Genomic DNA, 25,663 nt, shown 5'->3' with positions numbered 1-25,663 from the left:
AGATTCTCTTCAAACTGTTGCTCTGGCATAATAGACTACTTTAGGAAGGTCACATAAGACATTAAGCAATGGTTTAGTGTTACTTATGGCAATGTTGAAAATTCAATGCAAACTTGCTATGGACTATAAATTGCATTCAGACACAATTCAGAATGCAACGACGCCTGAAAGCGCTTGAGTTCATATACTTCCGTAGAGTTTGTATTGGGCTTACACTTATCAAAACATTCATTCATCCGATGTAGAAACACAAACGTTGATATTTAAGAAACAATCCTTGAGGAACATATTGAATTGTTTGTAATATTAAAGAAACGCTCGTATTTTTGCATTCAACCACATCAAACACACCAAAATCCTTCTTTTAACGATTTCACCAACCCTATCTCATGAAAGTTATACATGTTTCCAGTTTGCTATTTCGTATGGTCTTGCATGATGTTGTTCACATAAACTCACACGACTTCATCACGTTCAAATTTCTGGATGTTTAATGCGGAGGTAAGCGCAAGTTCAGCGAGGCGTTAAACAAATACTTATTAATATTATGCCCTTGCCCAAACCCCTTATCTAAACCTAACGAATCAGTAGAGTGTCTAAACATTATAGGAAGCAAGTATTAGATGGAAACGATGTCCAGCGACGTCATTGGCTGTAGTGAAAGTCGTAGGAATTCAAACGAGTGCAGTCGCATGATATCATTATGTGATTAGCCAAATTTAGAAAGTCATACGAATCCTGACAATTTCATGTGTTGATTTCACAGTTTTAAAGTTATTTCACAATTGAGTGTGTCGCTACTAGTTATTAATTGCTACTGTTAGCAAGCTTAGTAGAATCATTAGGGTGTGTTAAGGCCGAAACACACTCTATGCAAGTATGTGAAGGCAGATGCAGTCCAGCTGAACATGCATAACGTGTGCTTTTGCATTACTGTGACAGGAACAAACCGCAGTACTCAAGCAGGCATTAGAGTTACCTTCAAACGTATGTGCCATTAAACTGGATGTGTTTCTATTCTGGTAAGTTTCAATAAATATAATGACGTTAACTTTTTGCTCTGCAATATTCTCTATAAACTTTTACTCCACCATGACAGTAATTGACTTGAAAGGAAAAACTCACCGTAGAAACGGTCAATTCACACTAATCTCGATATAGAGCCCCTTGTCGCAACATTGAGAATGTAACGCATAGTTGGGTTGAGTTATGAATAGCGGTCTGACATATTTCAGAACACAATGATGCCTGAAATCAAGCTTGTGTTGTAAGATGCATCTGCGATCACGTATTTGTGTAGTAGTTTATGTTTCAGCCCTAATTAGTTTACACTGCTAATAGAAAATAGTATTTAGCAAACAACATTTACACATCACACAACTATAGGGCGATTGTGTATTAAGCAAATGCTTAAGTTAAAATTCCTTGGCAACAGTTTCAATGTGTTGCTAATCTATTACGATAACACACGCATTTGCATTGTTATGTGTTAGCTTGATAGTTTGGCGATAAAAATAGCAGAAACTTGTCCCCAGATAACTTTCTCAAGGATATTTTCAAAGAAACAAGTGGTTCATAATTATAGTAAATAACATTGTTTGTTTTTTGTATCTAAAAATGTAGATTTTTTTTTATAGGGGCAGGATTATGGTTTGAGTTAGGGTTAGACTTGTAGTTTCTATTTAGATGTTTGTGTACTTTATGAATCTGAACTTGATATGTTTGTGTGCACGTGTATCTCTCTTTTAAAAGATGCCAGGGCTGAAAGTGTTCTGATCTCTGAGATGCAGCAGTCGTGCAGGTGACCAAACCCGTAAGGTACTCATAAGAGGTGAGCCCTCCATCCTTTGGGTGATGTAATTCCTGAAGGAGTTTTTTTTACCTCCGCTGGTTTTCCGACACCCACCACGATCAGCTTGCCATCGTGGAGTCCCACCAGCATGTGAGATGGTTCCTTAGTCACGGACACACAGCGGATAGGCACTCGCATTGCCATTGGCGATACGCACAGAGTCAGACTGCCATGGTAACCGGGAGAGAGGATGTGTCAGGACAAATGTTGTTAGGACTTTACTTAAAATCTGACATTATATAAGATACATGATCAAAAACACAATCTTCTTTAGAATAGAACTGAGAGTCACATAAGATCATATACTCTAAATATATATAAAACGGAGTACATTACGGCATTATTTAAGACAGAGACATTACCTGTACAGATCTCTGACTGAGAGGAAACCCTGCTCACTGCCGATGACAACGTACTCTCCTGAAACACACATGTCTGTCAACTGCTCCTTTAGAGCAACACTGCACAGGTGTTTCCCATTCACAGAGTACAGGTGCAGAGCGTTCTTATCCTGAACGCACACATGAAACACAAGACAGAGGATCTGATTACATGGGCACAACAATGAGACTCAATTTGTGCAGGGAGAGAGGAGAAGCAAAGAGATTGGGTGTGTTCATACTTTCAGAGTGGCTTTGCCCTCTATGCAGGTGTGCACCACTAGATGTCCCTCCCAGGACACAGCGATGTGCGTGATGGAGACAGGTAGAGAGCTTTCAGATGGTGGCCGAAGTGAGCGCATGTACTGACCCCTCCTTACAGTGTGGATGATCACTGTTCCATCCTTTAACACACATTTAAGACATTAAAAGGGCAATTTTGAACACTTTTTTTGTTTTATTTAATTATTATTTAAATCAATGGACCTTCTCCTAGGCAAAGTTAGATCCTTTTTATTTTTTTATTATTAAAGGGATAGTTCACCAAAAATGATAAAGGTGCGTACACACTGCCAGCGACATCGCGCGCGACAGCGACTCAATACCATTCATTTTCAATGCGAGCACAGCGACTTCCAGCGACACGAGCTGTTGCGACCGTTGGCGCTAGATGTGGGCGTGTCCAGCGACGCGACAAAGTTGAGAAAAGTTCAACTTTGGAGCGACTAACGGAAGCGACAGCCAATAGGAGAGAAGACGGGAGAGCTCACGTGATCCTTTCTCTCTCTCTCAGCTCCTGCAGTAACAGAAAGGTGGATGAAAGGCTAATTCTTGCTGTTAGAAATTTTCCAGTGCTTTATATGCCTCTTCCCACGTACAAGGACATTTTTAAGAAAAATACTGCGTGGAAAGGTGTAGCTATCTGAGATCGCGGGGATTTTATGGACCCAGACAGACCGGCATTTGCATTTTCGCCGCAGATAAACAGCCGCTATGGCAAACAGCACGCCTTGTTTCTCATTCATCTTTGATATAAAGCATTTTATGTACTGATTCCATTTATATTTAGTCTTTTCCCTCCAAAATGTTTGTTTTTAGTGGCAAGAAAAGAGATTCGCTGTCAACAGCAATGGAGTGGCATCCATGAATGTCATTTATAAACGTTACTAGGCAACCAGTAGTGGGAACACCCACTAGCGACTTCACCGCCAGCCACTGGCGACCTGCAGCGATAAAGTCGCTGGCAGTGGGTACGCACCTTAAGTCTCTCATTATTTACTCAGCCTCACATCTCAAACTCGTATGGCATTCTTTCTTCTGAGGAAAACAAGGTATTCGTTGGAAATGAAAAAGATATTTTGTAGGATGTATGAAGAGTTTTTGTCAATGGGGTACAAAACTTTCAAGCTCCAAAAAAGATATAAAGGCAGCATTAAGGTAATCCATCCATCAGACGCAAGTGGATTAATCCATGTCCGCTGAAGCAATATGATAGCTTTGGGAGAGAAAAAGACCAAAAAGTCCTTAATCACTTTAAATCTTGATCCAGCCTGATTGAAAGATGGTGATTCTTTGATGCTGCACATGTTACCAGGAACAAAATCAATTAAATATTGCATTTTCATTTACTAGTGTTTATCATCGATCTTTAGGGGACAGCAGCACATTTTAAAAGAATCCAAAACCAAACCTTAACCCTCCATCATTTTAACTTGCATCTGCATTTTAATATAACTGAACAGGGTGTGAAAACCACAAACCTGGCAACAATGCGTCTGGTTTATGTACAGCACTCTGCACATGCCTCAAGCGAATAGAAGTGTACAAACAAGCTTCTCTCATGAAAGTGCCAAGATTTAAAGTGAATAAAGACTTGAATTATGGCCTGTTTCTTACCAAAGCGACCATATCGCATCAGAAGACATGGATTAAACCATTCAAGTTGAATGGATTACTTTTATGCATTCCTTAATGTCCTTTTCAGAGCTTGAAAGTTTTGAACCCCATTGACTTACAAAATGTTTTTTTTTTTTTCAGCAGAAGAAAGAAATTCATAAGAGTTTGAGATGCCATGAGGTTGTGTAAATTAGAAGATAATTATCATTACCAACTATCCCTTTAAGTCAAATGGCAAACAAATGTTGACACTTTAAAGTCTTGAAAGCATACCAAACAAATATTGCATGACTGTAAAATAAGAATGCGAAAGTATTACAAAATAAATAAGGTCAATACACATTCATAAAATGAAATTGTGAGGATTTCAATATATAGTATGACAGTTTAAATTGTTTTGTATTCCTTTGATTCTCTAAAACAAAGGTTTTCAGGCTGGGGTTCGGAAACCCCCAGGAGGGTCACAAGGGGGTACTTTGCTACAACTTAATTGGAAGTAAAATATTTGTTCTATTGAACATAGCAATGGAAACGCAGCAACATTGTTTTTGCAATATTATTTTAATATTAATTCAACCCGATCTAACGCAAAAGAAATGTGTATGATTGTGTAGCATATTCAGGTTGATTTAGTGATTTTAAATTATATTGTGAATTCAAACCAGTAAATATGATTTATTGTAGTTTTAAGCAGCAAGTAATAACATATTTGCATTTAGTTTCTCTACATTACTGCAACGTTTTAATAATCTATGAATGGGTTTTTATACATAAAAAAATATAGCTGCCTTTACATTTTAGGAAGGGGTTTCCTTACAAGGACACCCCTTCCTAAAATGTAAAGGCATCAATAAGGGGATCATCCTATTTCATTATCATTATACGCTAAAAGCTAAAATCATGCTTTCATGATAATACACCTTTAAAATATTTAATATGACAAAACTAAGCATGGAGTGAATGTTTTGTTTTTGAATGTGTGACTGAGAGGTGCATCTCACCCGAGATCCAGAAACCGCCATGTCCAGTTCTGTACTTATCGACACACTCACAACCTCATCTGTGTGTCCATACAACACCTGCAGTGGTTTAGAGGACAGACCCACAGGAGCACCACCCTACACACAAACGCGCACACACAAAGAAAAAGAGACATAAAAAATAAAAACCTTCTTTCTTTGAGGTTTATTTTGCTTAGATCTACAGGAAGACAACTGAGTGACTTGATCAGGTGTATTTTCCAAAAGAGGAGACTGTACCTGTTGTAGCACCTGCCACACCATACAGGTGGTGTCTTTAGAGCCAGAGATCAGGTGAATCCCAAAGTGATCTGTGGCCAGGCATGTTACGATGTCTGCCAAGAGAGAGAAAATGAACATTTGTGTTTGAAAGATAGCAGATCTTTTTTTCTGCAGTTCATAGTTAAAATGAGAACATATAGTCCGGATGTGTCTATTTGTGTGATAAGAGAGAGAGATTGTATTACCCATGTGGTGGATGTGCTGCCCCACAGTTTTGCCCTTGACCAGTGATGTCACTCTCAGGCTGTTGTCCCAGTGACCTCCACTGAAGAGCAGCTTCCCGTCATGTGACACGACAAACAGATGAGCTGTGACTTCAACACCTGGAGAGAACGGCCCTGCCAAAAACCTCTGAGTCCTAGAGAGAGAAATTATTTGGATGTGTTCATTTGATCCATCCTAATTATTTTGTTAATTTTGTCCTTTTTTTCATGTCTTATATTTAATTAAATTAAAATCTATTTAAATATTAGTATAATAGAATCATATATACACTATATGTTAATTTCTTTTTTGCTACTTTATAAAGTTTTGATCAATTCAATTATATGAACATTAAATCTATCTATTGTATTTCAATTTTTCCCTTTGTTCATTTTTTGCTACTTAAAAATGTATGTTGATTATGTTTTTAAATTGTGTTATGTTTCATTAAACTACATTTAAATCTATAGCTATTTGACAATTAGTATAATTTTTATTGTATTAATTTCTTCCTTTTATTTTTTGTTACTACTGTATTCTATTACAGGAATTGTTAACAATTAAATCATAATATTATGCAAAATAGCTTTAGATTTTATTAAAAAAAAATTTTTTTGTTCCTACATTAAATCAAATAGTTTTTAAATGTTATTTTGTATTTAATTAAAAAAGTAATTAAATATATAATTATAGGATTATTAGTATAACAGTATAGTTTTTAAGGTATGTAAATGTAATCCTTTTTTTTGCTACTTTAAAAATAACTATTTAAATTAAAATAGATTGAATTTAATTTACTTTTTTGAACTACTTTAAAGGAATTATTATGTTTTTAAATTGTGTGAATGAATTCAATTAAATATATAGCTATTTGACTATTAGTCAAATAATATAATATAAAATAGTATATTTTTTACATTATGTAAATGATTTAATTTAGTCCTTTGTCATTATGTTGTGTTATGTTTAATTAAATTAAATTACAATGTAATAAAATATATAGCTACATAACTTTGTATAATAGTATATTGTCTAATATTTTTAATTGTTTGCTACTTTAAAAGGCATTGATATTATATTATTAAATTGTGTTATGGTTCAATAAATTTAAATACATGTAAATTAAATTGAATCTATAGCTATTTGATTTTGACCGTTTAATAGTATATGTTTTTTCCTTCATTAATTCTGCTTTAAATTTATGTTTATTGTGTTATTAAATTGTGTTAATTACTATTTGACAAATATTGTAATTTACATTGGATGTTAATTTATTCCTTTTTTGTTGCTACTTTAAAGGTATTGTTAACAATTAAATGATACTATTACACTAACAGTCATATAGCTATTGATCTAATTTATTATAATTTTGTAAGCTTTTGTTGCTAATTTAAGGGTATTGTTTTTTATGTTTTGAAATTGTGTGACGTTCCATTAAATTAAATTGAAGTTAAATTAAATTACATGTATAGCTTTTTGACTATTAGTATAATTTCTATTGTATGTTAATTTATTCCTTTTGTTATTTGTTTCTACTTTAAAAGTATGGTTGTTATGTTACTAAATTGTGTCATGTTTCAATACATTTATTTAAAACTATACTGTCCCTATTTGACTATCTAATAGTAGCACCAAAATGTGCTCAATAACAACTGTTTGTCATGCACAGCAAGTTGAACTTGAAATGAAAGAGATATATTGGACATCTACAAACAGGATGATAACGGTCAAGGAGACTCACTTTGGACTGACTACAGTGGGGTCTTTGATGAAGGTAAAATAGTTGGATATGTTCTTGTCATACGGCAGCCAGCCATGAGTTCCCATCAGGCAGTTCTGGCTCAGCGTAACCTTGATGACCCAAAAAACACATTTACAAGCAGAAATCTCACAGGGCCTTAAAGACAACAACATAAATGGCATTCAAAGCACACTTAACTTCCATAAATTAGGCATAATGCACAGTCAGCCAGTCATTACTGGGGCGGCTGTGGCTCAGGTGGTAGAGTGGGTCGGCCACTAATCGCAGGGTTGGTGGTTAAATTCCCAGCCCACACAACTCCACATGCCGAAGTGTCCTTGGGCAAGACACTGAACCCCAAGTTGCTCCCAATGGCAGGCTAGCACCTTGCATAGCAGCTCTGCCATCATTGGTGTGTGAATGTGTGTGTGAATGGGTGAAAGCACTTTCAATACCACTAAGGTTAAGGTTAAGGTTCCAGAGAGCGAAACAGAACTTTCAGTGGGGAATAATATAGGACGGGACTCTATTTTATCCATTGCGATTTGATCAGATCATGAATATATTACATATAAGGCTATTATATTATTGGTTAATTTATTGCCCCACCAACATGGTCTTGGTTGTTTCCGAGTTGCAGAAAAGTTATTACAATTTGATGATCGATCACAAATACTAACTTATTTAAAAACATGCACTGATGAAAATAAAACCCAAGATATTTATTAAAAAAGTAGAAAAAACTCAAGAATGATTTCAAGTTGTCTTTACACCTGCATGTAATAAGTGGCTAATTTAGCTCAAGACTTACCAGAGTATCTGGACTTCCTTGTGAGATAAAGGAATGTGATTGGTTCTTGGGGACAATGGCTTTAACCAGAGGAACGTTGTCGCTGATGCCCTGAAACACATATGTAAAATTCCAGCATTCTAAACCTGTAACTTACAAATACATTTACATTTTACAAGATGTACAGTAAAATAAAGGTATGCAGTTATCAGTGTGTGTGTGTTCCTTGGGAATCAAACCCACGACCATGGCGTTGTCAGTGACATATTCTACCGGTTACAGGAACTTAAAGCAACATCTACTGATTCACAGTTAGAGGAACAGTCACCTCAACGAAGAACGATTTGAGTTCAGTCAGGTGCTCGAAGATGTTGAGAGGACAGGAGTCCAGACGAGATCTCCTCTTCACCAGCTCCTCCAAAGAGAGACGCACAGGATGAGGCTCCTAAGCAAACGTACACACACACACACACACACACACACACACACACACACACACACACACACACACACACACATATGCATTAAGATGGATGGTTGTGTCAAGCACCAAATGTTTTCCTGTATCTGACCCAAAAGCAGTTAATTGTTATGTAGTAAAAAAGTATGTTGTTAACAAACTCAATCCAAACCACATCCATGTATGGTTTGAAATCCAAATTTTTTGGAATGTGTCAGATTTCAATTAGTTTTATTCATTCATTGAGACACTGCACATATGTCCATAACTGTGTCCAAATACACTCACACTTCTGGTAATGCAGAAAGACTGGTACGGTTACATTTTAATATTGACTTGGTACCAATGTATCAGTACTTTCGGCAGCCCTAAATGCAAACTTTGTAGATCCACAGAACATAGAATACACCATATGAACATTCAGATCCGATTTCTTTACTTGCAAAATGTTAGTGTGATCAGTCAGCCCTAAAGATAAGATTTTCAAAACAGATTGGATGTGTGAACAAAGCCTAATTACACTAAAGAGAAATCATAATGTGTTACCTTCAGTAACTGGCAGGGTGTCTGTCCAAAGTTGCTGATCATTCCTTCTAGAGCTTTTCTCTCCTTCTCATCTGTGATAGCATCCAGATCAACAGCTCCTAAAAAAACCCAAGTCAGAGCAGTTTTGACTAATTTAAATGTCTCAAACAACTCAATACGAACTACTCAGATCGAAACAACAAACCTATAAAAATACCCAGAATCATTTAAAGAGCAACAAATAAAGTAACATGGTAACAATGAGGTTGTATTTGTTAACATTAGTTAATGCATTAGGTCTCATGAACTATCACAAGGTTTAGGGTTTTTTCAAAATCCTTAAACCAAGACCAAAATTTGTAACACTAACTCCTCATAGAGAGCTTGTAAGCTACAGTGCATACACCAAACTTGGCACAGACCTTCAGACTGTTCTGGAATGGTGTACCATGTCATTTCGAACTGATTGGAATTATGGTTTTCGCACAGGAGATGATCAAAAGTAGGAATAATTCCATAGACTTACATTGACAATGTTCAAATAGGACAACAGAATGCTTGTTAATTCAAACTCCAATTGTCAAAAATTCAAATGCAAACAAACCCACAAAACGCAGATTCTCACTCACTCACTCACTCACTCACTCACTCACTCACTCACTCACTATCTATCTATCTATCTATCTATCTATCTATGTCTGCCTGACTGGCTGTATGCCTGTAGAAACATTATGTTTAAAACTTTAAAAAACATCAAAATGTATCTTGACAAACTTTACCAACCTTGTTTTAACTGCATTTATAAAGCTTTATAAACATACTATTGTTTATTGTTAGTTCAAGTTAATTTAAAATGCATTAACTAAGGTTATAATATACACATTTGTTTTAAAAATGTATTCTATAATAAAATCAACATTAACCATTTATAATTGGTTAACGATTAATAATTACTGTAAATGTATTGCTCACTAGTTTGTTAACAAATACAATCTTACAGTAAAGTGCTACCAAGAAAATTTTATAAATGCGTGTAAAATTGTTGAGCATATCGTCCTTATTTTTTAAACTAGAGCGCCGCCATTATCAACCTTGAATGTGGACCACTTCCGGTATAAGCCACTTCCAGCTATTTCAGCTATACAAAATAGCTATGCTGCTTTATATTACAGGCTGGCAATAAATGTCAACATATTATCATTAATTCGGATTATCATAAACTCATTGGTTTGAACGCATATAGTTTTACCGTTTGACGCATTTTGCTATTGTTTTATCACACACAGTCGCACAGGCAGAGTGAATGAAATCAGGCGATGACAAGAACAGTCCTAAGCGCTGTCTGACACACCACCCTCCACAAACTTTACACAACCAGCAGAAAGATGAAAGATGCTGGGAAAATGCTACTTCAACTTTCTTTGCACCAAAACTGCATCTTGTTTAATCTTGAAAAAATAAAACGCCTTTTACTCTTCGTTCTTGTCAGAGATTATTCTCTTTCTTAGCAGTGCATAGTAAACAAACAAGCAGATCAAGCATTCAGCATGGCTTATGAAACTTTGCCTATAGAATCAAATAAATAAAGACATCACAGGAGGTTATGCAGTACATATGAACAGAGGTTTACATGGAGACAATAAAGACTGCATCGGTAAAAAAGAAGCAGATTTCATTATCGTCTCTTCAGTACAACAACACAGCATCAATTATTTAACTACTCTTTTACTATCAATACTGACGTTAGAAAATTATCCAGCATTGGCACATAAATCTGTTGTACATCCTGTGGTTGTGTGATAGTTTATAAGCCCAGAACACCAACTCTGGTATTATAACCTTCTAGTTATTTACAATATGGTCTAGTGACTGTTCTTTTTAGTGAATGAGATGAACTAGTTCAAATCGGACTGAATCGTTTGATACAGAAAAAATAAATGAGCAAAGACCTTAAAAAAAACAAAAAAACTATTTCCAAATGCCTGAAGGTACCAAGTTAATCTGTACAAACAATAGTACAGAAGTATAAACACCATGGGACCACGCAGCCATAATACCGCTCAGGAATGAGACTCATTCGATCTCCTAGAGATGAACATAGTTTGGTCCAAATCAAAAATCAATCCCAGAACAACAGCAAAGGACCTTGTGAAGATGCTGGAGGAAACAGGTAAACAAGTATCTATATCCACAGTAAAGGGAGTCCTATATCAACATAACCTGAAAGGCTGCTCAGCAAGGAAGAATCCACTGCACCACAACCACCATATAAAAGCCAGAATATAGTTTGTAAGTGCACATGGGGACAAAGACCTCTGGTCTGATGAAACAAAAAACTGTTTGGCCATAATGACCATCGTCATATTTGGAGGAAAAAGGGTGAGGTTTGCAAGCCAAAGAACACCATCTCAACCATGAAGCATGGGGGTGGCAGCATCATGTTGTGGGGGTGCTTTACTGCAGGAGGGACTGGTGCACTTCACAAAATAGATGGCATCAGGAGGAAGGAAATTTATGTGGATATTTTGAAGCAACATTTCAAGACATCAGCCAGGAAGTTAAAGCTCGGTCGCAAATGGGTCTTCCAAATGGACAATGACACCAAGCATACCTCCAAAGTTGTGGAAAAATGGCTTAAGGAAAACAAAGTGTGAAAGTAATGGTATTAGAGTGGCCATCACAAAGCCCTGAAAAAAGTGTGGCCTACAAACCTTACTCCAGTACACTAGTTCTGTCTGGAAGAATGGACTTATTGTGAGAAGCTTGTAGAAGGCTACCCAAAACGTTTGACCCAAGTTAAATAATTTAAAGGCAATGCTACCAAATACTAACAAAGTATATGTAAACTTCTGATCCACTGGGAATATGATGAAATAATTATCTCTACTATTATTTCACATTCTTAAAATAAAGTAGTGATCCTAACTGACCTAAGACAGTTAAATGTCAGGAATTGTCAAAAACTGAGTTTAAATGTATTTGGTTAATGTGTATGTTAACTTCTGACTTCAACTGTGTGTGTATATATATATATATATTAATCATGGAGAATATTGTGAAAACAGTCCAGGGAAAGGTTTGACCAAAGTCAGAGTTGATGTCACTAAATGCAATGTCAATGCCATTTCACAGCTAAAATAAAGCTATGGTAACAGCGTGATCACAACAGATCTGGACCCACTGCAGCCAGATGAGGTCAATTTCCTTCAGAATGCACACTCATGAGACACAACACAATGTAAAATATGAGGCTGAATACAGCTTCTTAAATCACAAGATTCTTATTCAGTAAAAGGATTGTGGTGCTCAAGTTCTTCGCCACTACACAACTTAAGCTCTAAAAATCTAAATATTACCTCGTCTTGGCAAATCGAATATATATTTTAGTCGCTTAGCATGAAATTTGGTTGCATTTGCGAGTAATTTACTTGCAATGTCGACGGATGCATGAAGAGCTTTCCACAGACTTACCTGAGATTACTATGGTCTTACAACAAATACTACAGTTAAACTTTGGTTAAAATGCAAGATGATTTTATCAATTATAAATTTTAATAATGGGTGATATTTAATTTTAGCTTGCTGGTCTTTATATCATACCTTCATATGTGCAGTAATAGAAGACATTAAGGGCCTCCACTGCTGCTGGGCCCCGCTGTTTATAACCAAATATCAGATCAATCCATTCATGCAGATGGGTGGACACATACTCTGATTCCTGCATAGAGAGAGATACATCATCTGCATAAAAAAAAGTCATGTGATATACTTAAACACTTATTTCCTATATATTTAATAGTATAAACATGAGACCAGCAGTCAATATCTGGCCTTTTGCTCAAGAGAGGAATCTATTTTTGCAGTTCTAGTTTTGTAACCTTTCACAAGGCTATTTTTCACTCTTTTAGCCATTAATAGCACAGAAGTGGCAAAGGATTTGTGACAAACAGAGCAACAGACATTAAAAGAAGCCTGTATTCAATTACACGTTCCTCCAAGGTTTTGTATTGAGGTTAGTGGGAAAAACTGTGATGAGGTCATCAGAAATTGACTCACCAGGGCTTTGCGGTGCTTGTAGATAAAATCCTCAGGGGATTTAGCCCATTTAGGCAGGATGACATCATTTACCCTCTCCTTAGAGATCTGCAGACGACCTAGGTCAAATCCTACAATAGCAAGAGAGAATAATTTAATACATATATAAAGGCATTTGAGTAGAAGAGAAGTAGGTAAAATAGTGACTGAGACTGTTTGAGAAGTCTATTTGAAAGCAGTCATTCTTTTGTTCCTCCCTCTAATATTGCAGGGGAAAAAATGGCTTTGTTTGCTCTATCTCCCTGCAAAAAGTCTTATTTCATAACAGTAGATGGCTGCAAGTACTAGGAAAATGTATTTTTCCTCTATCACGTTCTATAATAATATACAGATCTGAAATGTAGGTGGCACTCCAATGCAGATAATCACACGTGTATATTTAGAGTGTATTAACCTACCGCAATGTTTAGTTGAATAGCTTAGCTTCTGAGTTATCTAGAAGCTCAATTATGGTGTCAATGCAAAGCAGAGAGCCTCAGCTTTGCAATGAAGAACATTTCATCATCAATATTTGATAATTTTGACAATGATTTGTATATCATGGTTTTTCTACTGGACTGCATACTTTGTTCTGAACTTCTTAGACAAAACATTAGATTATTTGCCCAAGCAAGTTTACAGACAAGTAAACAATGGCTCATTTTAAAGAAAACATCCTAATGGAAGTGTTGATATAGAGTGAGTGGCTATTTGGGGCTTGCAGAAGCAGTGATAAGTGCAGACATAAGACAATTGTCTTTATTGTCTTACAGAGCTCATATTTCACTTTGTGATTCTTTGGATAAACATTCAAACTGTGGTGTCATCACAACAAAATAAACAACGTATTTCTATATCATTGCCAAAAGGTGGCACTCATTCACAACACAGAGGTTTTCAGGTATTATTTTGTTCGTTTGTTTAACCTAAATGCAAAAGTAATGGAGTTCTGTAAAAGCTGAGGTTCTAAGCTTTCAAATGGTACCATATATGCCTGACTTGTGGATCCGGGAACATTTATTTTGTAATCCTAAACTTAGTACACGCTCCTGGCAGCGGACATGGACCTTCTACCGGGTCCGCAGAGTTGAAGAGGTTAAAATCTGGTGTGTTTTAGAAAACCCTCTGTTCTGTGTCTGCTCACCATTCTGGTTCTCCAGGAATTCGGGGAAGTAGAAAAATTCTGGGATGAGCTCTTTGACGTCATTGGGGTTGTCCATGAGGGTCTGCCAGGTAGCCGGAATGGAGTGAAACTGACGGTCAGCACAGTCAAACCTGAGACAGACAAACAGTCAGACCAAATCCAGACAGTCAGACCAATATTGTACCAACTTTATTTTGATTTAAAGGGGACATTTTCTGGAAAACATGATTTTTCTTTAGTATGAGAGTTTGGTGTACTATGCAGACTCTAACGTTCACAACTCCATGACAGCAAGAGTGAATTACTAGCAAAGTAATTTACCTTTCACTCTGTAATTGGATGTGTAGGGACGTGAAGGGTTCGACTCTGATGAGGTAATGCATGACTCCAGCAGCATTTGAGTAGTGAGTGCCATAGTGGAAACGGTCAATGGTGCCAGTGGGGTCTTCGAAACTCTCGTACCTGCAGATCAGAGTAGAAAACAAATACCAGGTAGGACCAACAGTTGCATTCTTCCACAAAATCACTTTCAAAAATCAAGATGTATGCTCTGTTTCAAACCCTAGTGAGCTTCTGTGCAGTCTACAGCCTACTTAGACAGCTACCTTTTAAGACAGTATCCTAACATCATGTAAACCTCATAATTGACTGATTTAAATGAATTCTACTGTCGTTCAGTCTTAGCAACATGAAAATGACTTGTGAAATGGAGCTTTTTTTTTTTTTAATGGAACACTTTAACAATAGTTTTCAGTGCAGAATAAAATTTCAATTTATTTACCTTTCAAATCGTCTTTAATAAAATGTTTCAGTAGATTTTAGCCTATTGTTTGGTAAATGTTTCCCATTTGAAGTACACTAATGATTCCTAAACGTGTTACCAAGGTAGGCAGTTCAATTAGGTTTGAAACAAAGTAGGGATGTGGCAATGTATCGGTTGCCGATATTTATCAACCAATTATTGACCAAATTAGAACCATTGGCATATTGGTTAATAGCATGAAAACACATATGAAAAACGTATAGTTTATCTTTAATTAGTTAGTGACATACTTCGTAAAAACTAATAGCCACAATATATAGAAGCTTTTGTACCTTGTACAATCTTAAGGCATATCACCTTACAAAAACAGTGATCTGATGAACAATTAAGGTAAATGGCAAAATATCGGTATTGGCCCAAAATGTTCAGACCGGTGCCTCCCTACTAAAAAGCTATGGTTATAACATTACAACCTGCTAAACAATAGTGGTGCTTTCTAGAGAGAGAGAGAAACCCACTTTTCTCTGACAGCTTTGGCATTCCTCTCATTTAGTACAGCCACCGGTTTAGAGAGATCCCTGAATACACGTGGATCAGACAGATCCAGCTCTTCTGACGTGTAATCACACAGGATCCAGGGAAACTAAACACACCAAAGGAAATCATGTAAGTACATTTTGCAATGATAGGTGATATGTGGCCACACTGAAATCTGAAAACGCAACTCACCACAGGATACTGAGCCAGATCATTATACGTTCTCCCTGCAATAGTGTTCAACTGCATCAGGTAGTCAAAATTTGAGATTTCATGGTTCACCCATTTCTGATGAAAGAAAAAGAGAGAGGTTGCCTGTCAACAAAAACAAATCACCTTCAAATGTTAACGGCAGTTTATCATTACAGTGGAATTGATTGATTTGTAGAACACATACTAAAAATCGATACTATCTCTTTAAGAAAACAAGCAGTTCTGTAAAGTTTTATCTCTAAATGAGCACGTTAACGAGTGAGGACTCAAATGGCTTCTTTACCGCATCGTGCTATTCATGATTAGAATTAAATGTTTATGTTTTGCTGTTTTTGATCAACAACTGAGTGTAAAGAACAGAAACGTTATTAGAGCAGAAACAGATAAGAACAGAAAAGTTTAAAAGAAACATTATTCAATGAAAAATGGAGTACGTGGACCTCATCTTTGGACACACACTACAAGGAATGAGTTAAACCAAACTTTTACTCTTAACATGAACTTCTTCAATCAATCATTGGTGAGTGAAATCTGATCTATGATTAGCCTCTGGAAAATCACAGACATTTATAGTCGCCTAGTGCAAAATTTGGAGTGATTTACACACGTCGTAGTAGAGGATTGCGCATATAGTAAAAAGTTGATCTTGGGATTTAAAAAACAGATATTGAGATCGTTCATTTTTAACGCAAAACACTTTCAGTCTGACCAGCCACTAAAGGCCTTTTCACATCAAACGTGACACGATAATGAGAAGCGAATTACCATCAAATGGCCCTTTCCCATTGAAAGCAAAGAAAAAGACTGCCGTTGGCACATTCAAGCCTTTACAATAGGTGGAGCTAATCGACAAGCAATTCTACCCCGGTACATTAGGTGGCTTTGCACACCTTTGAACTGGTCTGCTCTCCACCCATGATGGACTATGAGAAGAAGTACTTGACAAGAAGATAGAAGAAAGAAAACTGATTTCTCTAAAAGCTGCAGCAGCGATGAAGTGCTTGTTGTTGATTTGCTTAACGAGAAAGAAAACATTCGAGACACTTCACAAACTATTTCAGTTCACCTGCTGGACAAGTTGACTGGCAGTCTTATCATGTGTACACAGTCTGAGGGGTGGTTAAATTTTCTTTCCTTTTTAATGCATTTGATGCAAATGAAATGAGTGTCCTCACTGCTTCAGCATTTAATATCAGTGGCCAAAACAGCTTTCTGTGGTTTAGCAACATATCTTCTGCTGGATATGGAACTGCAGATGCTCCACACATATTTTATTGGTCAGGGTGTTTCTTCACAGGGCGAAGAATAAATTTTTAGACACACTCACCGTAAAAAAATACTTTGTTTTGTTGGCGCGCAATTCGGCGAAAAAAAGTTCTATCCAGGTGTGAGGGGCTCGTCAGGAATCCAACATTTCCGTAAAAAATGTTAATCGCAGAGAGAAATCGCGTCGAAGCTTAGTGTTTGGTGTGAAAAGGACTTTAGACATATTTTTGTGTTTGCAGTTACCTGTGTAAGTCCAGAGGCTTTGAGGAGCTCCTGAGGTGAGTGTGTGTCGTGCAGTGAGAGAGATCGAAGCAGCAGCATCCGACTGTACACTTTATTGCGCACCTGTCAATCAAACCAACAAACAACCAATCATCAGAGACAGAACAAGTGCAACAAGAGAGATGAGATGTAAATCAATGTCCTAAATATTTTTCAGTGAGAACAGAAAAAATATGAAACCTCTAAATTCCAGTTAAGTCATGATGTTATGACAATGAAAGAAGATGAATAAAAAAAAGATGATTGCATCTATGAAAGCAAGAGACTAAAAAGATTAATTGGACTAATGTTGAAATATTCCTGACCTCCTTTTTGAAGTTGAGGAAGTAGTTGGTCTGATCAATGAGGAAGATTTCCAGAGCTGAGCGGCGGAGGTTATATCTGCGCAAGTGGATCTCTCTGATTTGAGATAACGGCCATTTGAAGTCCTGACCAACACCTGAGAAAACAAAGTGCTTCAATATCAACACTTTCACCACATAAATGACTTCTTACTGCATACTGTGTCTTTTAAACTGCTAAATATCCTACTGTCCCATTAATATCATCACTTCCCCTCTCCTCACCCTCCTCTTTCTCGGTGCTGCTGTCATAGAAGTAGATGTGTTGTGTGGTGAGCTCAAGACGGCCCGGATACACGTCCACCACCGTGACCAGCTCACAGTCCTCTGAGATCATCAACTTCTCCTTCTGACCCACCTCCTCGGAATCAGCCCTCATAGAAAGACAAAAAGATAGAGAGAACATTAATCTTGCTCCAGAAATCTTGAATCTGAGAGTATTTACAAATAATTGCACTGATTATTCTGTATCACTATATGTGTGTTTTTGCATTGGTTCCATTGGCTACTGCTACTGTCCATCTACAATGTAACTCACTGACTGGCCGATGTGGGATCCTCCTCTAAGAGTTCCAGGATGTCGTCCTCAAAGTCACTGACCTTCACCTGTTTCACGGCCTCCAATAGCAGTGACTCCGTGTTTATCTGCGGGTGCTGCACACCTGCAGTACCACACACACACACACACACACACACACACACACACACACACACACACACACACACACAAACACTTCTTAATTTCCAAATACCACACAACGCTCATGACAAGTTCCAGGTGACACTGTTTGATTATGTGTATCTTTACCCAGATTGTCTCTCAGTGCGCTTGCTTCTCTGTGAGGGTCAAAGTTGTAATTCCTCACAAGTTTCAATCGCATACGTGAGTAGTTCTCAGCGCTAGAAAGCTTCCAGTGCATGTCCTTCTGCTGCCTGTAAACAAAGAACACGTTTCTATTGTGTTGTCCTCACTGGTAGTACACAAAAACAAACAATCAGTGCAACTATGGTCATTAACATTACAAACAAATTACTGTAATGAAGTGATCCTTTTAACAAAACGGTCAAAAAAGACTAACAAACTTACAAACTAACGGTCTGAAATGACTGAATTCATCAGAGCATTTACTGACTGAAAAATATCTTTACTTGTCAACATTGTTAAAGAAAATGTACTCACAAAGTGTTTTGTTGTAATAAATGCAATTCAGTGTTGGGTAAATTCAGTGTGTATTTTTACATAGTTTTAGTCTTCTAACGATTTCGTCAAGTCATATTCATTCATTTTATTCAGTTTTACGCGGACTAAAATGGCATTTAAGTTTAGTCAACAAATATAAATAAATCTAGTTGATAATATGCAAAATGACAAAAGCATGTCAAAGTTCAACAAACCAAATGTTATATAATATTCAAACATTTATAAAAAAGTTAAACATTTTCTTAATTTACTACTAAATAAGAGGTTAACTACAAAATACTCTACAACTGTCCTTGTTGTGGAAACCAGAGCTCCTGAAATAATAGCAAATAATGAATATACTAAAGTATTAGCTGTAGAAGTTAGCCTACTGCATTGTGAACATCACAGTATCTGTGGTATATTAGATACTGAATCTGATTGGACAAGAGACATTCCACGAGCACTGATGGTCTGACACATCAGCACTCGGACGCTTCACTGTGTGTATCACTCCACTTGTGTTCGTGCCATTCTAAACTAAGGCATAAGAGCAGTGCATATCTGTTAAGAGTTACTGTCTTTATTTTTGAAATTACATATGTTAGCCAGCAGGTGGTGGCAAAAGATAATTTTTGAGTGTAATATGAGCCAGTTGGTGACGTGAAGTGAATCTGTTAGTCATTGTTTACATAGAACAGCGCTCCGTAATCGCTCGTAATACATTACCAAAGCTAGGAAATAGCTTTAAACGGACAACTTCAGGATTAAGGCTCATGCTGAGAGACACAACTGATTGATTCATTACAGAACTCACGTGCTTCCCTTTAATCGGAGTTCCCGCATTGGATAGATACTGTTTAAAATGGCGGAGGATATTGCTGTTTCTATAGTGAATGACTCTTGTGCACTGGCTGCAGCGAAATAGAGAAGAATACCCCCACTCGGATGTCTATTTTACACTGAAAAAGCTGACAGCATCTCTGACTGGGTGTGGCAACAGGTGATCGCACATGCTCTCACACACCACACACTCTCTCTCACACACACACACACACACACACACACACACACACACACACACACACACACACACACACACACACGTCTATCCTTGTTTATCCAATGACTTGTTAGAAAGAGCACAAGCCGTGATACTATTTCTAAAGTGACATTTTTGAATTACTAACAGAGGTTTGGACGCATCCAACAATGGCAGAATCAGATTCGTAGCATAAGAAAGTAGTTCCAAGCACAAACACGTTTTTATGACCGTACTTAGATTTCCTAATTTTTGACCTGTTCTTTGCACTGTTGTACATAAGCAATATCACAATCATGCTATATGGCCATACATCAGCACTGCTGTAATTACCTACAGCACTCGGCCTGTGGCCGAATCACAGCAGTGCTGATGTAGGGCCATATCGCACTCTTGTTCGTGTGATATTGCTTAAATATATTCTTCCATATACAGATGTTTCTCTAGATGTTAATATCTTCCAGTATTTATTTCACATCTGAAATTTTAATCAGTAACGTAATCTTATTCTCTCTAATTATCTCATCGGATTATTACTTATTGCATGTTTTGATGAAAATCTAATTTTAAGTGTTTTAAGCAGAGACAATTAAGTATCAACTTAATCATTACCACGCATACAGTAAAATAATTTCCAATTCTTTGAAAGTCAAGACCGACAGGTAATGTAATCGATATCTAGTCATATAATTACAAGAACTACATTTCTGTAATCTGATTTACGTACTCCATATTAAAGTTAGTTCATTACAACCCAAAACTGATGTTACTGTAATAAAAAAATATTTAAAAAAATAGATTAAATAAAGTAGTTAAAATGTGTCTGTGTACATTGCATTCACTTGTTTTGTTTTTTAAACAACACTTTTTTTTTTTCAAAAGGTGGATTATGTGATCATATTTTTAAACCGAAGATATAAAATGGTGAAATTAAACATTTATCTGTTCTGTTTTTTCCAGTTAGCTCACAAGCTAACCGGTTGGTCTATTAGCTTAGCACACCACTAGCTTCTTCTCCTCTTCCTTTTCATCACATTTCTCCTCGCTGTCGCCACCTTGTGATTCGGCAGTATGATTGCATTGAATAAAACTTGTTTAAGTTTAACTGTATAAGTTGCAGTTACTTAATAATTGTACGAACTCTTCATTTTGTATCTCCGAACACTCACTTGTCCACCCAGGGTCCTCTTTCACAAAAGAGTCCTCTGCGAGCTGCCCTCCACTGCCTGAGGATGGCGCTGTTCTGCGTGTGGATTTGTTTGAGCATGCTATTGTACCTTAAGTTCTCCTGTCTCCCACGACGATTGAACGGCTCCACAAACTGCTCCTAAAGTTGTTAGAAGAATGAAAAATGTCTTTACAAATGCATAAGTGGGATATAGAAGGCACTTCGATGCCTGATACCTTTGCATCTTGTTATTCTCCATTTAATTCCAACTCTAATTTAATTTAAATTTAATATGCAGGTATATTCAGTTTTACCTGAAAGTGTATCTTGCTCTCTCCTCTCTCTCGGTCTCTGCGGTGTAGATTGAGCATGAAGGCCTCGTAACAACCCTTCCAGTAGAGAGCCATGTTCTCATGCCCCTGACTGAACGTCTCAATCTCATACTGCTTCATATATGGGATGATCTGACAAAGAAAACCATGAAGCTAAACATCTACAACGCATCAATGGTTAAACATATTAGAAAAAGGAAACTTGAAAGTTTTATCCTTCAATATGAAATCAAAATGAATCCTTTTTTTTTTTTTTTTTAAATATAATCCAATTAATAAAAAAAGTTTTTTTGTTAAAGCCTTTTACCACTCCTGACCTTTAACCAACAGTCATATTAAGACTTTCACTTTTCACAATCTGATTAATTTCTGATAGATATAATCATGTTCTGTCCTACAATTTTACACATAAGTACATCATTACATAAGTAAAATGGGTTGCAAACTGAATTTCATCTTAAATTTGAAGTTTTTGAAGTCATTTACAGTTTGATTCATGTGAAACTAGTGTGAAAACTGCATTCCAAACTCAACAAAGTCAGTTTGAAAAGAGGATTAACGTTCAACTCATGTGCAACCCAGTTCAGTTCATGACCAAATAAATATATACTGTTTTCTGGTTGACAACAAAATAATTTTGAAAATGTACTGTGCAAATAACCTGAAGTATTGGGTAGAGATCGACCTATAATTGGTTTTTACAGATGTTTTTGACAGATGTTTACTTTGTAAATAATTGGTAATAGATTTATAAAAAGGGTCAGTTAAAAAATGCCATTACACTACTGTGCATTCAACAGGAAACTGTAGTGTTCACAGGTGAAGTATCTTATTTCATAACATTAATAATATTACATAATTTATGTAACTGGTCCTGCTCGACCCACTCTGAACGAGATTCGAACCGGCGTCTCCGATGTGATGCAGATGTGAGAATATTTAACACGTAGAGGTTTTAGCTTTTTAATCAAAAACAAAGATAAACTTGCATGGAATGGGATATTTGTAAACACTTAAAACTCATGTTTTCACAAGTGCCTAAAACTTTCACTCAGTTCTGGATATTTATTATTATGCAATAAATATATATATATAAATTACAATATTTAAAATGCATATTATGTGTTTATTGCTGTACACATAATGCATGCTATAGCTTCTTCATTCTCTTCTCACTGCATTTAAAATATGACTTAATATTCGAGAGGCTGTATGATTTTAGCCAATCAGAATAGTGGGGATTGAAGTTTAAAGGGACAAATCCAAGGCAAAAACCGAGCTTTTCTGAGAGAAGGCAAGGAACAGGGTCGAAAATTATAATTTATTACTAAACTATGAGTGCTGACTAATGAGTTTTAGTGCTAAAAACTTGACTAACATTATCAGTGGACCTCAGGGAAGATAATTAAATGATAAAAATAGCATTCCCTTTAAATGAATGGTTCACCCGAAAATGATAATTCTCATCATTTACAAGTCATCTCAAACTCAAAAGAGTTTCTTTCCTCAATGGAACACAAACAATACACACATATCTGATGTGGTGTTAATATATCTATATAGTACAAGTCAATGGTGTACAAACGTTCAAGCTCCAAAAAGGACATAATGGCAGGGAAAGGGTAATCCTTCCGACTCCTTCCGGTGGTCTAATCCATGTCTTCTGATTGGTTTTGGGAGTGAAACAAACCAAAACATAACTTTATTTCCACACAAATCTTGACATCTACAGTCTCCTTAGTGCATTGATGATTTGAAGATCAATAACACTTCTGTATTGCTTCAGAAGACACTTATTTAAACCAGTCGAGTCATATGGATTACCTTTATGCTGCTGTAATGTCCGGTTTGGAGCTTGAAATTGACTGACCCCATTGATTTGCATTGTATTGAAATACAGTATTTACATTATATAACCATCAAAATATCTTTGTTAGTGTTTTGCAGAGGAAAGAAAGTCATTTAAGTTTGAGACGGCATAAGAGTGAGTATATGATGAGAGAATTATCATTTTGTGTGAACTATTCCTTTAAATATATCAGTTATCGGACACTTCAACATAAAAATAATTGGTATCACTATTTGTCGTAAAATAAAATCAATATCGGTTGATGTCTATCATTGGGACAACTGAATTTGGTTTCAGACTCAAGCAAACCAACTAATTCTGATAATAACTTTGAAAGCAGGTAGTACAGACAGAATCACTCTTGAGTCTCATCCAAGAGATTCTTACATATTTGTCGAGGTAGACCCTCCACTCAGGAGAGCTGCAGTACAGCTGGAAGTCTTCAAAGAAGGATGGGCTTCCATTATTGTCAGGAAGAGAAGGGAGGTGCAGCTCCATGTACAGGAGTTTATGAACTTTAGACAGGAGGGTCCGGAGCAGAGGCACTAAAAATGAATATTTCTCCTCCATTCGCTCCTCGCACACAGAGCGCCTGAGGATACCCTCCACACGACCCAGAAGATAGCAAGCCTCATCCTGAGAGTCAATCGTCTTTGTCTGCAAGATGCCGTTCAGCTTTGCCGTCGCCATGGCACACACCTAAGTGAATAAACAAACACTTAAGCATACAAACTGATGTTAACCCAGATAAACATAGGAAATATTGATGCATCAATGAAAACATTTAAAAACAGTTGACGATTACTGACAAGTACCAATCATTTTAGCAACACTTAGAAGTTTTGAAGACAGTGTGTTTAGTATTGTCCATATTAAATCAACAGTTAAGAGCATTCAATTAAAAACTGTGAAAGCTATAAATATAATTTTTAGATCATTTAAATAATATATTTTGGTTAAATATAATAAAAAAATATTTTAGTTATTATATAAACTAAATTTAATGAGTTTTCACAGTATACATATTATACACATACTGTTTTTATATATAATGACATTATTGGCATATATATATCTATATATCTATATATATCTATATATATATATATCTATATATATCTATATATATATATATATATATATATATATATATATATATATATATATAAAAAGCTTATGAGAATTACAGACTAAAGCATTATATTCTCCAGCTATAACTTACTCTCTAGACTCAAGATAAAAATGGCATATATATGGGATTAAGGAAATACAGCCTGTTGGAAAAATACATTATTATGAAATGTCACTAAGGCAAATATAATGAGAGATAAAACATTTCAAAACACAATGCTTTGTGACATCAACTTGTATTCATCACCCATTATACAAAAAAAAATAAAAATTTGCAGGCCATGGAATTAAATATTAGAAAACATTAATTGGGGAACACAAGAGAATTTATTAAGCTTCCACCTAATATGAAACCTGGTGTTTTCTATTCATTTAAGCAGAGACTAAATGAAGTAAACAAACTGTTGTTTTCTGAAAGTACAAATTGTGTTGGTTGTGTTGAACTTTACAGAAGTGATGGTTTATTTATATTTAAATTATTACTATTATTATTATTAACATTTATATTTAATTTGCATTGATAATTTTCCACCTGTTGTCATAGACATATAATTCTGTGATGGTAAATGGGGCCGGTGGAAGAAGTTTGAGATGGTAAATGTTTGGATTTGGGGAGGTGGTTATAGAATTTTTTTTTACCCCTTTGTTATTTTCATAGCCTTTTCATTTTGTTTGAAGTGCAGTTTTATTTTAGAAACATATTTAATTGTTTTTTTCAAATTTCCATAAATGAATATATTTTTACAGCAAAATCAATAAAGCAAAAATAGTGTCCGATCTCTCGGCAGGAGAGTTGATAATGTAATTGGAAATTGCAATATTTTCTTTATAAAACTATTGTGAAAATATTTCTTGCATGTCACCCTGCTCTCATATAAAAATTATATATATATATAATGTATTTAATTTTCATGAAAAAAAAACTAAAACAGCCTCAAATAGACAATAAAGCTTAGCACTCATTTTACAAAAATTATTAATATAAAGACATTTTAATTTATAATTAATATATTACATTTTATTTAATACACTTCTCAAATTTATGTACAACAAAATTGTATTTACAAAATGTAATATATCTAATTAAATATAATTTCCCTCAAAAAACAAAGAGCATCAAATAGAGATAATACAGCTTAGAAATAAATTATTTAAAAATAATAATTTTATGCAAAATGTATAATTAATAAAA

At 35.8% G+C, this 25,663-nt stretch overlaps 1 protein-coding gene across 2 annotated transcripts in view; it reads right to left on the bottom strand.

Annotated features, from left to right (window-relative positions):
- The window catches only part of LOC127653892 (neurobeachin-like protein 1), a 111,714-nt gene that overhangs the window by 5,179 nt on the left and 80,872 nt on the right, over positions 1-25,663 (bottom strand). For both annotated transcript variants that reach the window (XM_052140714.1, XM_052140713.1), the window contains 24 exons: positions 23,728-24,039; positions 21,474-21,623; positions 21,161-21,318; positions 18,578-18,702; positions 18,308-18,431; positions 17,995-18,143; positions 17,734-17,867; positions 17,390-17,491; positions 15,860-15,955; positions 15,649-15,773; positions 14,689-14,829; positions 14,368-14,498; positions 13,206-13,315; positions 12,750-12,867; positions 9,171-9,268; positions 8,493-8,609; positions 8,186-8,275; positions 7,375-7,484; positions 5,615-5,787; positions 5,388-5,482; positions 5,130-5,246; positions 2,475-2,636; positions 2,215-2,363; positions 1,883-2,018 (listed from right to left, as the gene is read on the bottom strand). In XM_052140714.1, the coding sequence (XP_051996674.1) occupies positions 1,883-2,018; positions 2,215-2,363; positions 2,475-2,636; positions 5,130-5,246; positions 5,388-5,482; positions 5,615-5,787; positions 7,375-7,484; positions 8,186-8,275; positions 8,493-8,609; positions 9,171-9,268; positions 12,750-12,867; positions 13,206-13,315; positions 14,368-14,498; positions 14,689-14,829; positions 15,649-15,773; positions 15,860-15,955; positions 17,390-17,491; positions 17,734-17,867; positions 17,995-18,143; positions 18,308-18,431; positions 18,578-18,702; positions 21,161-21,318; positions 21,474-21,623; positions 23,728-24,039 (3,222 nt within the window). The remainder of the gene's footprint in view (positions 1-1,882; positions 2,019-2,214; positions 2,364-2,474; positions 2,637-5,129; positions 5,247-5,387; positions 5,483-5,614; positions 5,788-7,374; positions 7,485-8,185; positions 8,276-8,492; positions 8,610-9,170; positions 9,269-12,749; positions 12,868-13,205; positions 13,316-14,367; positions 14,499-14,688; positions 14,830-15,648; positions 15,774-15,859; positions 15,956-17,389; positions 17,492-17,733; positions 17,868-17,994; positions 18,144-18,307; positions 18,432-18,577; positions 18,703-21,160; positions 21,319-21,473; positions 21,624-23,727; positions 24,040-25,663) is intronic.

The sequence above is a fragment of the Xyrauchen texanus genome, chromosome 13, assembly GCF_025860055.1.
Source record: "Xyrauchen texanus isolate HMW12.3.18 chromosome 13, RBS_HiC_50CHRs, whole genome shotgun sequence".
In the NCBI taxonomy this organism is placed as follows: Eukaryota; Metazoa; Chordata; class Actinopteri; order Cypriniformes; family Catostomidae; genus Xyrauchen; species Xyrauchen texanus.
The sequence above is the reverse complement of the archived record's forward strand: the minus strand, read 5'-3'. Positions and strand labels throughout refer to the sequence as shown.